A 16550-nucleotide genomic window follows, 5' to 3' on the forward strand; every position below is an offset into this window, starting at 1 on the left:
GTCCAGGGTCATGCAGCAGGTCAGTGGCTGGGCTGGCCTGGCCTGGGAACCCATGAGTGGAAGCAGAGTGAAATGTGTATCCGAGAATCAGTTCTCTCCCCTTCCCAGCCCACCTGCCCCTTGCCCACGACCCAGGTAGGGAGCTGAGGCTGGCTTGTTTGATGCTTTTAATATCATTATTTGTGTTACACGATACACAACCAAGGATGATGGTCAATACTGCGATGGAAATGTTAAAAAAAATATTATACACGGCTCATGTCTTCCACACACCTTCCTGGAAATAAATTAGTGAGCACGGAGAAACCTGGCTGATTGGCAGCCAGAGCTGAGGGTAGAGGGAGTGTTAAGGCAGTATCTACAAGGGGGAAGGATGATGGGGGGGCAAGCTAAGGCCTCAATTCCTCCCTTCCAACACTCCAGAAGGAGGGACCCACACACTCTCCTAGACCCAGAAGGTGCTGGCTACCAGCTTCCTACTTCTCTCCACCACTTGTATACTGCCTCAGTTGGAAGCCCTTGCCTGCCAGGGAACTAGTGTGTCCTGTGGATGGGGAGCTTTTCCCTGGTTCCTCAGGGCCAGAGAGGTCAAGCAGTGGGCCAGTCATAGAGCAAGTCAGCAGCAAAGGCAGTAGTCTAAATGAGCCCTCGTGGGGGCCCTGCCCGGAAAAGAGGAGGGACCCATGTTCTAGAAGGGTGAGTCAGGGAGCCCAGGGTAATGATAGTAGTGGTAGGAAGCTTGGCTGTGGGGCCCAGCTGATGGAATGGGGATGCTGACCGGGGTGACAGAGAGAGGTTCAGATGAGGGCCAGTATGGACCTTGTAGGCCCTGCAGGTGCCTTCTTTGTCCTTGCTTTCCTTTGGTGTTTTCTCATCACCTAACCAGGGTCCCTGCACGAGAGGAGGTAAGGGAGGGTGGAGGAATTGAGGGTAGAGAGCTGCACCTCAAAACTTTGGAGTTGAAAGCCTGGGGGTGTGGTGCATGGAGAGGCACTACCTTTCCTAAGCCAGCAGCCTTTTTCTCTCTTCTCACTCCCTTCTCCCCCCCACCTTTCAGCTCCCATCTCCCAGGAATGGCATCCAGAGAGTGGGCCAGGGGGGTGTCCTCTGCTTGCTTACACCACGCGAGTGGTATATATGAGAGTGGATACACCAGCATGTGTGGGTTGTCAGCATGGAGGAATGGGGAGTGTACACCCTGGTCCTGGGATATGGGGTTTGTGAGGCATAAGACCTGAGCAGTCTTAGGCTCTCTGTGCTTTCATATTTCTTCACATGGGGGCAGGTCTCTATTGCCTAGTCCAGGGATGGGGGGGCTTGGTCACTTCTTCCCTCTCGATTTTCATCCTCAGCTTTCCTGCCCTCTCCCCCACCACCAGCACCAGCAGCAGAAGCAGCAGGATACACATTCTGACTCACATATGCCGCAGAGAGCGACACACACAACATATACCCCCCCACATATATGTTCACAGAATACGCAAGTATTCCCAGATAGATCCCAAACACACAGATGTCCCTTTGGAACTTCCCTTCTCCTTTCCACACAGGCACACAACTCAGGAAGCCCCTCAGGTGTGTTCAAAGACACACAGAGACCTGCCTACACACTCCACAGAAATTCCTATGAAGAAATTCCTTCAGGTTTGAAAAGACGTTAAAAGTAATTTCAGACACGGCTCATTTTACAGTTGAGGAAACTAAAGCTCAAAGAACACAAGTGCTTGTTGAGATCGCAGAGAGTGCTAGCACGATGGCCACAACCCAAGCTCCTGACTCCCAGGCCAAGGCTCTCAGCCCACTGTTGAGCAGCCTCTCACATCGCTAACAGACTACACACTTTCCCACCATGGACACTCGCATCCATGACAGAAACAGACATCTGGAGAGACAGGCCCAACACAGAGACACAGACACACAACCTGACAGCCTCAGACACACACACATTCTGCCAAGTTCTCCCTACCATACACATGCAACCACTGTTTTCTCCTAAGCTTGCCTCCTTGAAGATTCTTCTGCGAAGCGATGTCTGGAATCTTGGGCTGGAGAGAGATGGGAATGGGGCATTCAAGGCCGGCCCTACCTCCTGCTTCCAGCCTGGGATGGAGACCAATGAACGGAAGCGTGGGGGGTTACAGGAGTTGGCAGAGAAATAGATGCACTGGTTGGGGGTGGGTGAGGACAGATCATATCACCCCAAACTGGCCTGTCTCTGAGGCCCATCTTATCCTTCTCCACAACCCAGAGAGCAAGGAACAGGGTGAATGGGGCAAAGAGGAGGAAGAAGGCAGTGAGGCAGTGATACTATGTGGGGGTGGGGAGGTGGGGGGGGGGAGGGCAGTATCCCACTAGGCAGCCCTGCCAGGCTTCCCATCTGGACAGGAGGGGGAGACAAATAGTTATATGGGCCGGCAGGGGGCATGTGGAAGGGGCTCTGAGGTGCTGGGCCCTGCTCCCACTGCCCTGGGCCTTTCTCCCTCCCAGCCCCTTTCCTTGTCTCAGGCTGGGGCTGGGGGGCTCATGGCTTCACTGGGGCGGGGCCAAGCCCCTGGCTTTGTGATCCCTACCCCCACTCATTAGTGTTGGCCTCCCTGCTGTCTAGTCCTTCCTCTCCCCCACCAGACTGCAGCTTCGGGGAGGGGGGCAGGGTGCTGGGCAAGGTCCCCCAAGTAACTGAACAAACAGCCCCCAGCGCTCCTCAGCCCCCGGGGTGGAGAAAGACCCGGTTTTGGTTTCTCCGGCTCCATGAACACACAGAGGTACACGTCCTACCATAGGAGGAAGCAATGACTGTTACGAGGTTGGCGGCTGTAGGGGGCACAGGGGCCGGGGGCAGGCAGACAAGCTGGGGAGGGGTTGGCCCCTGCCCTGTCCGACCTGGCCCACGGGGGCCCTGCCCCGGGCGGCCGCAATGGCCCCGCCCGCTACTGAATGTGGCAGGCGGTAGAGGACGTGGCCTGGCAGCACATGCAGGTGGGGTTCACGGACTTGGGGGGGATGAGGTCCAGGTCTTCGTCATCAGGGATCTCGTCTAACCGGTAGCCATCCTTCAGCAGCTGGATGTTCAAATCTTGGTTGATCTGCTGTAGACAAAGGGGAGGGAGGTGAGGCTCAGGCTATCTGGAGGCACCACCCACAGCCGGACCACATCCCCAGGCCATCTGCACCCTGTTCAGTCCCCTCCCAGGTTACCAAAAGGCCAGGCTTTGCCCCTTCTTAGGCCCCAGCCTCAGCTCTAGCCTCACTTCCTTACAAGTACATTCTTGAGGTCCTGCCTCTCTACAAAGGGCATCCCATTCTAAGGGCAACTTCTGCCTCTATTTGGCTGGCCCCTATTTCAGGCCTAGCCCCATTAAGTATCGCCTAGATTTCACACTCCATTCTGTTTAGGAGCCCTGTTCTAACCACAGGCTTAAGCCTTGCCCCTAAAACTGGGCTCCCCCCACTTGAGGCCAGTGTCTAACAGCCTCCAGGTTCTTTCCGACACTGTCCCATCCCAGGCCCCACCCCATTATGCCCTGTCCCCATGGGGCTCCACCTAGTTTTGCCCATTGCTTCTCTCAGGGTGCGATTTGGTGTTGGCCCCACCCCTTTTCCTGGATGAAGGTGGACCTGCTCAGGTGTGTCTAGGGTCCTAAGGAGTGGGGCCTCACCTCAGCAGAGGAGTAGCCAGAGGAGGAGTATCTGGACATGTCAAAGTCATCATCGCTGATAGTGGAAGAAAAAAGACAGAGAAGTGATTCTCTGATATTAAACAGAGAACTCCCTGTACCCCACCCCCTACCCCAACAGTCTATACCTTCCCCCTCCCCCACACTTGCAAGTAAACAACAGATCTAAATAAAAGATTGTGCTTGCTGTGCAAATGCCCAGGTTCCCTAGCCCCGCCCTTCTAAACGAATTGCCACCTTTAACCTCCTTCTAAACAGAGCTGTTACATCCCTCACCCCAATTCCTCTCACCTTTTTTCTAGGCTCAAATCCCCCTGACTTGTTGGGTTTTCCCAAAGTTCAAGGGTAGCCAGGTGCGTTCCCAGCAGTAGGGCTCCTCCCTTAGACGGAGCAGGACATTGGACATTGCATGAGGGCCCAGTCAAGGGGCAGTGATTGCATCAGTTGTGCCAGGACAGCATCAGACTGTGCCAGTCTCCTTTGCCTCTCTGCTCTTTCCTACTGCCAGATTAAAAAATTCCATTCCCTGGGGATTCATCCTTGGAGAGCTCCTGGCTGTCTGAGGAACACCCACATCCCAGTTCTGACAGTATAGCAGGTGTGGCCTGTAAAGACCACTTGTAAGTTCATACAGGTTCCTGTGGCTTGCCCGGCTGCCCCAGCATCCCTGTACACACCTGTCCGTGTCAAGGGCTACCAGTGGCTTCTCATCTGGGCTCTGGTCAAGCGAGGAGTAGCCTTTATTGGGGACGACCAGCCTGGGTAGAAAATTTAGGGGATTGGATTGGCAACTGGAGCGCATAGCCTGGTGAGGAACTGGATTGGGCCCTGACCCACCACTTCCCCCTGCCCCTTGGATTCTGTTGAGACTCTCTCCTCTCAGAAAGGAGCTGGGCCTGAGGAGGGAGGGAAGAAGGAGAGGCGTAGGACCAGCAAAAATAGATGTTGACTGGCAGGGTCCAGGTGGGGTAGGGGGGCCTCTACCTTGTCCGGGCCATGACATTGTTCTTCTTGGGTTGCTGGTTGACGGGGCTACCCATGCTGCCATTCTTCAGGGAGCCCTTCCGGGCCAGCTCCCGCTGCTTCTCTGCAGGAGAACATGGGAAGGAAGCTGTGTCCTGCTCCCAGGGCCACCCTACCTTACTGCTCAGGACTGACTGGGCTGGGCCTCCATTGTGAAACCCCTTGCTTCTCTAGGAACTGAAGCAGGGATCCCAGCTCCAGGCCCTGCTGCTTGGTGGAGGCCGTTTTGGCCCCGTACAATCTGAGGCAGGTAGTAAGAGGCAACAGGAAGAGGCTGACCCCTGTCTTCCAGAAGCTGTACTCCCATGTGGGGCAGTTAGTGTATGCTTGATGCCACAGAAAGGCTGGAGAGGGAGTAAGGAAGCAGAAGGATGGAGAAGTCAGGGCTTCTTGCAGGTGATACCCTGAGCTGGAGAGAGGTGGGCATTGTAGGAAGGAGGGATAGCATATATAAAAATGCATTTACAAGTGAGCAAAATAAGTATGCATCCAGATGGGATGGAGGGGTGAAGTTGGAGGGAGGTCAGGTTGGGAAAATAGAATACATTTATTCAGTCATTTATTTATTCACCATTCACCAGTATGTCTTAGGTCCTGTGTTAAGGGGTTGGGGGCTCCCTCTGGTTACAAACTCAGAGCTCGAAGGCCTTGAATGCCAGATAAAGGAGCTTGGGATTAATGCAGAAGCCAAACTGAAGTTGTGGAATGGGAGGGGAAGAATGGGGCTAGCAGGGTAAAGGGCAAGAGGCTGGGGAGCTCCCCTGGCTATGCTTGTGCCAGCCTGTGAGTTCTCCAAGGCTCTAGAGTCTACCAGATCTACAGGGCTGGCCACCAGGTGACCCACTGTCTGGTATGTGCCACTGTTACCAGTAGCCAGTTGCTGCCTGGGCCCTGGAGGGGGACTGCCTACCCTTTTCTACTCATCTTAAGCACAGATGTGGAAAAAGGGACTGTTGGGTGGAGAGGGATGCTAGGGGAAAGCTCTCATAAAATAACCACCAGCTCCAGAGAGGCAGGGACTTTCCAGGATGGAATGGGACTATGACTCTGAAATTTCCCCTGACCTCCACGTCTCTTAGTTTCTTGTCTCTCAGTCTCTGACCCTCTGTCTTTGCCACTGCTCCGCTGACTCTAGTTTTTTCCAGCTTCTTTCCAGCCAGCAGCAGCTGCCATTGCCACTCCAAGACTCTAGGGGGTGCAATTTGCCTGAAAGTTCCCAGTGGTGATTTTCCTTAGTGCAACTGGGACAAGGTTCTGAGTTTTCATGAGGAGCTTTGGTGGTAATATAATGGGGAGGAAAAAGGTGTTATTTTAAAAGCATGTTGGAATTGTTTGAAACAGTGAAAAAAAAATACAAACAATAAACTGGCAAAACCAAACTATGGACTACTATGCAACCATTTAAAAGTCTGAAGTCATTCTTTATATATGGACATTGCCAGGGGCTCCAAGGCATTAAATGGAAAACAAAAACAAAAACAAAGTTTCAGAAAATGTGTACAGTATGATACCACTTATGTTAAAATATAAAATAAAACAAGAAAAACTAAAAAAGCTTACAGTGATTATCTCTGGGGAGGAGAACGTTGGTGGAGGGGGGAGTAGAAAGAGAAGGTACACTTGTTAAAATACTTGTATTGTTAAACAATAATAAATAAAACTGGCTGCAGTTTGCATCTGGTGTCTTAGGAAGATGAACAAATTCGCCTGAGAGAACTGCTCTCTTGTTTAGAAAAACAGCCTGAGGAGATCCCTGGATGTGGTCTGGAATGAAAGAAGCAAGATAAAAAAAAAAAAAAAAACAAAAACACCCCCATACACACCACAAGAAAAACAAACAAACAAACAAACAAATAAAACTGAATAAAAGAATAGGACTCTGTGAAAAGGAGCTCCAGCAGCTACAGAGGGAAAAGGTTTTACAACAGATGGAAAAAAGTTCCTAGGAGGAGGGGTCCAGTATTTAGTGGGCAGCCAGAGTCTGAGGAGAAAATGGCCAAGAGGGTAGCAGGGATGGCAGAAGAGTTTTAAAGGATAGTGATGAGTTGTATTTAACTGTAAACTGTTTCCTGGATGCACTGTGCTGTAATTCTTCTTCATGAAACCGTAAGTCTGTTATATGCAGCGGCCTTTAGTGAGTGAAATTTTGGCCCCTGAAGGGAGGAGGGCAGTGTCTGGCACAGGGTGAAGTGCGAAGAGCAGCTGCGGGAGCTATGGGCAGTGGTTGGGAGCCAAGTGGCTTCAAAGAAGCAGGCTGCTTCTGACTGACTTTGGAATGGACATGAAATAAACCCCCAAAGGAAAGGTGACCCTGGAAAGGGGGTAGGGAGATATTTGGGCTTACTAAAAAACCAAGGGAAAGCTCCCCAAAACCGGAGTCAACCAGGCCCTGAGATCTCTAGATGGGTGAGGGAGGAATAGGGAGAAGATTTCGGCTTCTAGGTTTTGGGATCCTCATTCCTTTCTACCCCTCAAACATAATAACTGACACCCCATCTCTAAGGCAGTTTCCTCCCAGCCTGGCTGGTCCAGTGTTTGATGGGACTTCTAACCCTCTCTCTGGGGTGCCATGGTTTTATCCCTGAAGCTATCCCCTGGAAAACCTGGAGTCTTCTTGGCTTTAGAGATGCTTCCTAGAGCTTTGGGTCCTGCAGAGAATTGTAACTTCCCTCTTTGCCTTGCAGGAGATAAGGTGTCTGGCAGTGCAAATGAGATGGTGGCTTGAGTCTTGGAATCATCTAGTCTGAGTTGGTTTATTTGTGCCACCTCATTGCAGACCCAGCCCAGAGCACCTTGTCTACTTCCCACATCTCCCTCACCCCCCAGACACACTCACCCAGCTTCACTTGGAGCGGGGATGGTTTGTAATTCATGGCTACTGACTCACCCTCCCGGGCGTCACAGTCCCCGTCTGAGATGGAGGCGGCGGCTGGGTCCTGTGGGGAGAAAGCAGAGTGACAGAAAGTTGTTAGGTAGTGAATATATGGGGCTGCTCTCAGTCCTGAAGCTGGTCTTCCCACCCATCATCTGGGGGCATTCACCCCTAGCAGTAGACAGGTAATTCAAGGAAGGAAAGGCAAACCCATATATGCTGGAAGGAAGACCCTGAACCGGGTAAAAAAGCTGCAGATCTCAGCCCCACTTACACCCACCTAGGTGTCTGTCTTCAAAGACCTGTGTGAGCCAGCCTCCCCCGAGAAAGCCTATCATGACTCCTTAAACCCACAGGATCTCCCATACTAGTTGTGCTGTTCCTTAGGGGCCTTCCTGTATACTTATTTGGAAAGGTCTTTCTAGGTTCCTGTGAGTTTAATGCTGGATTAAGGTTAGAGTAGATGCTCCCTAAGACAGGCCTTCTCTCCTTCTGCTTTCTCTAGCATTGGATGGGTCCCTTCACTGGATCCACAGAACTAACTGGCCAAGCCAGGCCAGACTTCAAGACTATAGCCAATGGGCAAAAGAGTTCTCATGAGAACTTCTTCATTTCACAGATGAATCCTAAAGAGTGTCTCCTGAAAGGTTGGCTGGGTATGGTAGGTGAGAAGATGAATAATGGCAAATCAGCTGGTGACCAGTTAGTCCTGTGCTACTCGGTAATCTAGCCTCACTGTTTCCTCCAAAACACCCCAAACCTCTGCTACAAGGTCCAAGGCCCTGGACCACCCTACTGTAGTCAGTTGGAAGGGGCTACAGTCATGCACTCCCTGAGAGACTGATGACCAACCACTGATACAGGTACTGCCACTCTAGGCATCTGCCAGGATTAAAGAATGGTAAGCCCAAGGTCAGAACTGCAGAGCAGACCCAAGGCTCTGTCTGTTCTGCCTCTGGGGGTGCAGACAGCAGACAGACAGGTAGAACGCTCCAGAATTGGCCCCGCAGTGTCAGGCCCAGGGATCTGAGTGACCCAGCAAGGGAAGGACATAAAACCATGATGGTGGCTTCTGTTCTCTTTAGAATGAGGCAGTGGGGATGAAAACAAGCTCATCATTAAGCAGAAAGGAAAAAGTCTAGAATGTTTGGGAGGGAAATCCTGGCCTTGCCTGTGTTCTTTCAGGCCATCCAGAGTACAAGACCCTGGGTGGGCTCTGTTGCCACAGTGGCTTATGAGTTCCTGAGGGCAGAACCTGGGCCTCTGTTCTCTGCTCTGAACCGCACCCCTTAGCTAGGATGGTAGGGGGTAGGGCACAGAACAAGCGGGGTGCTGCAGTGCCCCTGCATCTTGGGCAGCTTCCCATGCTGCAATCCTCTCCAATCCTTTTTTCTCATCCTCCTTTGTCTCAGCTCCTCCTGAGAGACTCCCTAATGGACAGCATTTGTCCCATGCAGACTTGGGCCCTTACATGCCTCTCTGTGGCCAAAACAGCCTTGAGGTGCTACCTGCAGGGAGCATGAAGCCCTGACAGCGGGCGTCTGGCTTTCCCCCTAGGCCACAGGTAGGACTCACTCCCAAAGCAGCTTGAGGGATGACTTCTCAAAGGGTAAAGCCCATAAACATGCCTGTGGGATCCTACCAGGAAAGCACTGGCACCTTTCCAATTTCCTTAGTCACATTACTTTTTCTGTAGCATTTCTCACATGAAACACATACCATATTCATTTGGATATGGTTTCCTCTTCTGGCTTTGAGGACACTGTGATCCTTGGCTCATGTTACCTCTTTAACCATCAGTTTTTACTCCTCCCACAGCCCTTTGTCTCCTCAGCAGGTTCTGGCCCTCAGCCCGCCTCTCTCCTTGGGAAGCCTGATGTCTCCTACAGTTTAGAGTAACATTTTTACATTGGTGACTTCTAAATCTATGGCCTTCCCAATCATGCATCTTCTCTGGAACCCTCCACCCCATCCATCCATGTAAACCTCACTGTCCTTTCCCTGGGGGTGACTTTAAACACATGAGCCCCTCCGGCATTTGGGGCTAACCTTTCCCTCCTCAGCACAGATGAGTTCATCAGAGTTGCTTCTCAGTCTGGAGGTACTGGCTGGAAATGGTAACACTGGAGGGAAACTATGCAGGAAGGATAGGGTCTGAGTGGGGGTTGGGAAGCTGTTGAGCAATTCTGGTCACAGGGACCCACATTTGGTCCTCAACACCACTGGGCAGGTCTTGGTGGCTTTTGACCCTGAGGGAAACTGCCAGTTCCTGTGGGTCATAAGCCAGGGTGCAGAGCCCTAGGCTTGAGAAGTCCCATGCAAAGCCCACCATTCAGCATCTCCCCTGTCACTGTCCAAGACAGAAGGCCATCTTAGTGGCAAGAACAAAGATCTCTGGCACCGTGCCTGAAAATTCAAGTCTTTACTGTGGGCTTCCTGTATGTCTTCCCTGAGAAACACAGCCAATGCACCATGACCATCGCATGGAAATGTAATCAGGTTAAATGTGAAATATTTATGAATGTTAAGTATCAGAGAGAATCCAGGCAGAAGGAAATGTCTGGCTCCAAGAAATCAGGGGGAATTTAAAATGCCCCCCAAGGACACCTGACAGGAGTTAGCTAGATCCGGGAACTAGAGTGGGGATTAGCAAGATTATTAAACACTCAGTGGAGACAGACATTGAAATGCATCTCTAACAGCAACCAGTGTTTCTGCAATCCTTCAAACAAATTCTCCACAGACTGCAGAAATGATTAATAGCCCAGTCTCACTGTTTCTGGGACAGGATATATAGGCTAATGGCCAGTGCAAAGCCAATATAATTAGAGGAAGGCAAAAGTGCCAGAAGAATCCTTAGAGTTAGTCTGGTCCAGTAAGTTTCATTAAACTGTGTTCTCTGAACCCTGTGCCTTGGGCGGGGCTGAGTGCAAGAGGGAAGCAATAGTGGTGAGAATGGAGATGCTCTTTAATTTCTTATACATCAACCTTTCTACAAAATTTTGTCTGGAGAAAGGGTTCTTTTACAACAACAACAACAAAATTAAAATCCATTGATTTGATATGCCTGGCTGAGTCAGTTGGTAGAGCAAGTGATTCTTGATCTCGGGGTTGTGAGTTTGAGCCCCACGGTGGGTGGAGAGATTACTTAAAAATAAAATCTTTAAAAAAAATCCATTGATTTAATCCAATCTGATCCTTTAAAAATGTTTTATTAAGGAAATTATTAAAACTTACACAAAAGTAGAGAAAATAATGTTGTGAGATCCTGGGTACTTATCATCCACTTCAACAAATTCAACTCTTCAACCCATTTTTTTTTTTTAAAGATAAATCTTGGCTCCTCCATTTACCAGCTGTGTAATATGGGCTTCAGTTTCCTTATCTGTAAAATGGGACTAATATTAATTCCTACGTAAAAGGTTCTTGTGAGGCTAAAATAAGTTAATAGATGTGAGCATTTTATAGTACATACTAAGCAATATATCCGTGCTATTATAAAGGTATTAATAGAGGTTCCTTAAGGCCCACACAATCATGGACAGTATGTCCTGGGAGTGACTGACCCACAGCTGCAGCCCTGGCATCACACAGGTTGGGGCCTGGATTACATAAGAAAGTATCTGTGGAAAAGGTATTCCCTCCACAAGGTTATGAGGGGCCTGACCATTCTGCCTCCTCCTTCTCCTTACTCCGATATGCTATATTTCCTTCATTTATTTATCAGTGGCAAGCCTGAAGCTCATAAAGATAAACAGAAAGTAGTCCCATCCTTAAGGAGCTCCCAATAATTATCTATTGTGAAAAAACCAGATGAGTCCGAGAAGATAAATACAGTATTTAGAAATAAGGAAGTCATAAGTGGCCTCAGAAAGCACAGTTTTAGTTGAATAGTAGGAACAGAATCCAGATTACAGAAGATTTAGGAGGGAATAGGAAAAGAGAAAGTAGAAACAGTGAACATAGATATTCTTTCAAGGAGTCAGACTAAGAGAAGGAATGAGAATAAATGATAGCCAGAGGGAACTTTGGAGTTGAAGAATTTCTTTTGACCTAGGGAACATTTGACCAATGTCCTAGACTGAGGGGAAAGAAACTAGGTAGAAAAGGAGACGTTTGATATGGCATGCTCCTGGAGGACTCAAGAGGAGATGGAAACAGAGTCTTGGGCCAGAGAAGGAAGGCTCCCTACTGAAATGGAAGGGAGATGAAGATGAGTAGGGGACGCAGAGAACATGGAGGCAGAAAGGTAGGTGGAAAGTTAAAGGAGTTCATTCCTAAAAGCCTAGTTAGGTAAAGGAAGAAGTTGAATACTAAGAGGTTGGGGAGAAAAGGGTTTTGTGACTGGCCAGAAGAGTAAGGAGGTCAGACCGGCTGGGCTTCTAGCTACAAATCCTTATCTTTTACCTAGGTGTCCTTGATCTTGTCACAGGATGAAAGACGCTCTCCGTGGTGCTGAACAATTTTGCCCTTGCCTTGTGGACTGAGCATGAATGATTTGGAATAGAGACATGATTCAGTTTTAGCTTTCCCACAAGAAAGGTAACCTCTGTCCTTACATCCAAGCACTAATTCTCAGAAAAATGGAAATTTAAATGGATTCAGAATGAAGAATGAAGAGGCAAAGAGCTTGCACCAACATTATCTAATCTTTCTTCACCGAAAACATGTGAATTTTCCTCTAGGTTTACGAGGGAGTTAGCAGAGGCAGTTCTGAATTGTGAAAGGCTACCTCTGGAATAGTCCTGTCTGTACCCTGTTCAGTTCCCTTGGGTGGAAGCAGAAATCAGGGCAAACTTAGAGCAGGAACAGGGCCAGGAAGAAAGATAACACTGAAAAGGAAACAGGAAAGCAGGGAAGACCTGGAGCTCAGGCCATTCTCTGACATGTGGGTACAGCAAGATAAGGCATCAAAGACCAACATTTATATCTGTCACAATTTGTCCAGAGGTCAGCTCAGAAACTACCTGGGGTCTCCTGTTCAAGGTTATGCCACTCCCCAAAACATCTCTTGCCAGTGGGTAGAAATAAACATGTTTTTAGATATCATATTTTAGAGAGAGATACAGAAAATACAACTCAATGCCTTTATGTCCAATCTCCATGGCTGGGCAGAAACCTAACCTCCCATCCAAGAATATTCCGTAGCAATGTAGGCATTGGTTAGACCTCTCTACTTCCCTGCAGACGGCTGTTTATTCAGACTGTAAGGCATTCCCATCTGTTTCTGACTCCACACCTCAACAGGAGAATCATTTGACCAATAACAGCTCTTTGTGGTATGACCTGAAGTCCTGAGTCCTATTTCCTGGGTCTGAGTTTTGGGCAGCTTCCACTTGTACTCCCCATCTCCCCTTCTCCAGGATTTCTCCAGGAGCTGCCTGCAGTGCCAGGCAATTGGCTAGGACTTCTATCTTTTGGGAACATGATAAGAACTTTATGGGGCCCACTTATGAGGAAGGACAAAGACCTCTCACAAGTGTAAGGTCTTTGGGGAAGATCAAGGAAACATAAGAGAGACCATCTTTCCAAATGCCACTAGTGGCTTCTACAAAGAGGGGAAGAAGAATTGAAAAAAAAAATCTGTGAAGCCTAAATTTGCAAGAGGGGGCAGAAGATCCTTCCTAGCTCAGAGAGGCCTCTTTTATTAGTCTAAATCTCCTTAATCTTCTAGTTTTTTCTTCAAAAGAAGACGTAGTTAAAATGAAGTCAACACACTGAGTGTCCACTCTCTTTCCAGCTCTGGAGTAGCTACTGGTGGTTGCATGCGAAGAAGGAAAGCACTCTGTCTTTATACACACCACACTTCTGCAGAGGCATTTTGGGGCAAAGTAAAGTTAACCACAAAGAAGTAGAACGGGTTTTTATGTTACAGCTGGAGTGTGAGAACTCAAATTGGTCCTGTGATTAACTGAGAATTTTTTTTCTGTCTCCTTAAACAGCTTAGTGGAATTCATTACCAAAAACAAGCACCACCAGGCCTTAGTATCTTTGTAGTGGCTGTCATTGGGAGAACCAAAATGGAGAAGGGTTCTGCTGACCCCAGGCCTAATAACAACCACAGCCACAGCAAGGTTAGTAGATTTTTCTATTATAACATAATACATGCTAAAATTTTTAAAATTCATCTTTTGTTTCACTACCTTGAGACAACCCCTGTTAATGTCCTAGTGTATTTAAGTCTTGTGTGTATACCACAGTAGCAACACTCTGGGGTTTCCCTCTCTAGGAGCTGGTGTTTCTCCTCATGATCACAGGGGTGGGCTCTATGTACCATGTTGGTTTAGTGTGGCCCCACTCTTGCTTGGATCAGACAGAGCCAATCAGAGTCTTCCCCAGAACAGAAGTAGGACTAAGATGTAAAGCTCAAGACTGTAGATTAGGTAGCAGAGAAAGCCACTGGGCAGGGAGACAAGAATAAAGCTGATGTTCAGAAAGAAGCAGACACAAGAGATAGAGAAAGTCCTTCCTCGGCTCTGGTTCTAGAACTTGCTCCACCCTTCTAAAGCTTGAAGGGCACACCTGTCCTTGAATACTATGAGAAATTCTAGTGTCCTTATAGTCTAGTTTCCTTTTTAACTTAAACTGGCTTGAGTTGAAATTTGTTACTATAACCAGAGAGTGCCAACTAATACCCATACATAGAAAAACATTTAAAGAAAAACAAACTAGGGCGCCTGGATGACTCAGTTGGTTAAGCGTCTGCCTTCGGCTCAGGTCATGATCTCAGGGTCCTGGGACCAAACCCTGCTCAGCAGGGAGTCTGCTTTTCCTTCTCCCTCTGCTTCTTCTCCCGTTCCTGCTCTCTCTCTCTCACTACTCTCTCAAATAAAGAAAGAAAAATAAAGAAAAACAAACTGTATCTTATATGTATTTTCATTTTGAGAGAGAGAAAAAGAGTACAAGTGGAGGGGCAGAGGGAGAGGAAGAGAGAGACTCTTAAGTAGGCTCACGACCCTGAGATCATGACCTGAGCCGAAATCAAGAGTTGGATGCTTAACCAACTGAGCCACCCAGGTGCCCCTTATATTCTGTATTTTTAAAAATTAGTATTTGAATATAATCAACTCTCCATATTTTTACACAGTTTTTGAAATCATCAGTTTAATGGCTGCATAATATCCACAAAGGGGATGTACAATAACTTTTTTTTTTGTACAATAACTTTTTAGCCATTCACTTATTTTGGACATTTAGGTTGCTTACAATTTTTCACTATTATAAATAATGCTATGTTGAAATCCATATATATTTGCATTTAGGATAATTTCTTTTTTAAAAAAAGATTTTATTTATTCATTTGAGAGAGAGAGCGCATGAGTGTGAGTGGGGGGAGGGGCAAAGGAAGAGGGAGAGAATCTCAAGCAGATTCCTCACTGAGTGCAGAGCCCAACATGGGGCTCAATCCCATGACCCCGGGATCATGACCTGAGCCAAAACCAAGAGTTGGCTGCCCAACTGACTGAGCCACCCAGGTACCCCTAGGATACTTTTAAAAATAAAGTAGAAGTATAACGTCAAAAAGCAGGAGTGCTTTTAGGATTCTTGATACATGTTGCCAAACTGTTTTCCCAAAGGATTGTTCCAATTTACAATGCCTCCAGTTATGATTGAGGGCTATAGTTGGTTTTTAATATTTTATTTCTCACTGTGTGCCAGGGAATTTCAGGTCATCACACCTATCCATCATCTTGCAAGAGAACTGTGCCTCAGTCCTTACATACCTGGTGGCCATGGGGAATCTTCTTTCAAAGAATACAATTCCCTCTGGGCATCACCTGCCAGACAAAATATGCCTGACTTGAGGCCAACAATTAAGAACAAAAGGAGAGAAGATTTTGTTACACTGAAGTTTGGGAAAAACTCTAAATGGGCATAGTAATTGCCGGGTGGCTGGCCACCATGCTTCAGCTGGTCCTTGGCCTGTGCCAGCACATCAGCTGTAGGAACCGTGCCTAACTGCAGAGCCAGGAGGCAAACTTCACAGAATGAGTATCCCTTGCTTCCAGACTTGGGGTAGGAGAATTAACCAAAATGGTTCTGGGGTTATCCCAGTAAGAGTGGCGGCTCCTACTCCCTTACCCATTATTTAGTTTTCAAAAATAGCTACTCAGAAACTACTCAGGGGGAAAAAAAAGAATGATGAAAGATATAAAGCTAGTACTTGGATGGCAAAGAACTAGATTCATTTTTTAAATGAGGAGACAAGGGGTCAGTGAGTTTTTTAAAAGATTTAGAATCCTGCTCTGCCTCCTTCACGGCTAGGACTGCTTGTCCTAGACTGATGTTCTGCTATTCATTCCCATTCCTACTCACCTGGAAACCCTATGACTAAAAAGCCTTTCTTTGGGAGATAGGACAAATACCTCAACTCAGGGACACCCACTGTAGCAGCTGTGTCTTGAGGGAAGCCTAGGGGACATAAAGGCCTAGGGGATAAGCCTCATAACCCAAGAGGTAGGAACCAGAGCCAGAAACTGAGAAACCTTGGTTCCTCTGGGAGGCCTGGCCTGGCCTAGCCCCTGTGACTTTCATCCCTATCCTTAAGCTTATACCCCGAATCAGATGTTCAAGAGTCTCCTGCCTTATTTTGGACTAGCTAGAGACGCAGGTCTTGGCCTATACAGTCTTGCGACCTAGACGATTTCCAAGCTCCCTATCCTGCCACACCTCCTCTGGCCCCCATTTCCACCTCTTTAGGGAAAGACTATCTCACTTAATGGAGAAAGGGGTGAAGGTGTAAAGTTCTTTAAACATAGATCAACAATGGTTAAAATGGCTAATTCTAAGTTATGAAAAAATGGAAGAAAATAAAACATGGGCTGGTAGGGCCTGAAGCAGAAGGAGAAAATGTGTGAGGGCGGGCAGTGAATAGAAGGCAGTCTCTTCTCTCTCTTTCTCCTTTCTTTTTTGCTTCTGTTTCAGAAAACACAGACTTTGGAGATGAGGCCTATGAAGGGAGAGGAAGATGATTCTAAAAT

At 48.0% G+C, this 16550-nt stretch overlaps 1 protein-coding gene across 7 annotated transcripts in view; it reads right to left on the reverse strand.

Moving 5' to 3' along the window:
- Window positions 1–154: 154 nt before the first annotated feature.
- The window catches only part of FAM219A (family with sequence similarity 219 member A), a 52250-nt gene continuing 35854 nt past the window's right edge, over window positions 155–16550 (reverse strand). For 2 of the 7 annotated variants that reach the window (XM_057313537.1, XM_026506355.4), the window contains exons 2-6: window positions 7585–7633; window positions 4659–4761; window positions 4352–4432; window positions 3657–3711; window positions 155–3083 (exon numbers count right to left, since the gene is read on the reverse strand). In XM_057313537.1, the coding sequence (XP_057169520.1) occupies window positions 2928–3083; window positions 3657–3711; window positions 4352–4432; window positions 4659–4761; window positions 7585–7633 (444 nt within the window). In that variant the 3' untranslated portion in view covers window positions 155–2927. Of the gene's footprint in view, window positions 3087–3656; window positions 3712–4351; window positions 4433–4658; window positions 4762–7533; window positions 7634–16550 lie in introns of all 7 variants that reach the window. The other 5 variants (XM_057313535.1, XM_026506352.4, XM_057313536.1 and 2 more) reach the window with 3 other exon arrangements.

The sequence above is a fragment of the Ursus arctos genome, unplaced genomic scaffold, assembly GCF_023065955.2.
Source record: "Ursus arctos isolate Adak ecotype North America unplaced genomic scaffold, UrsArc2.0 scaffold_18, whole genome shotgun sequence".
In the NCBI taxonomy this organism is placed as follows: Eukaryota; Metazoa; Chordata; class Mammalia; order Carnivora; family Ursidae; genus Ursus; species Ursus arctos.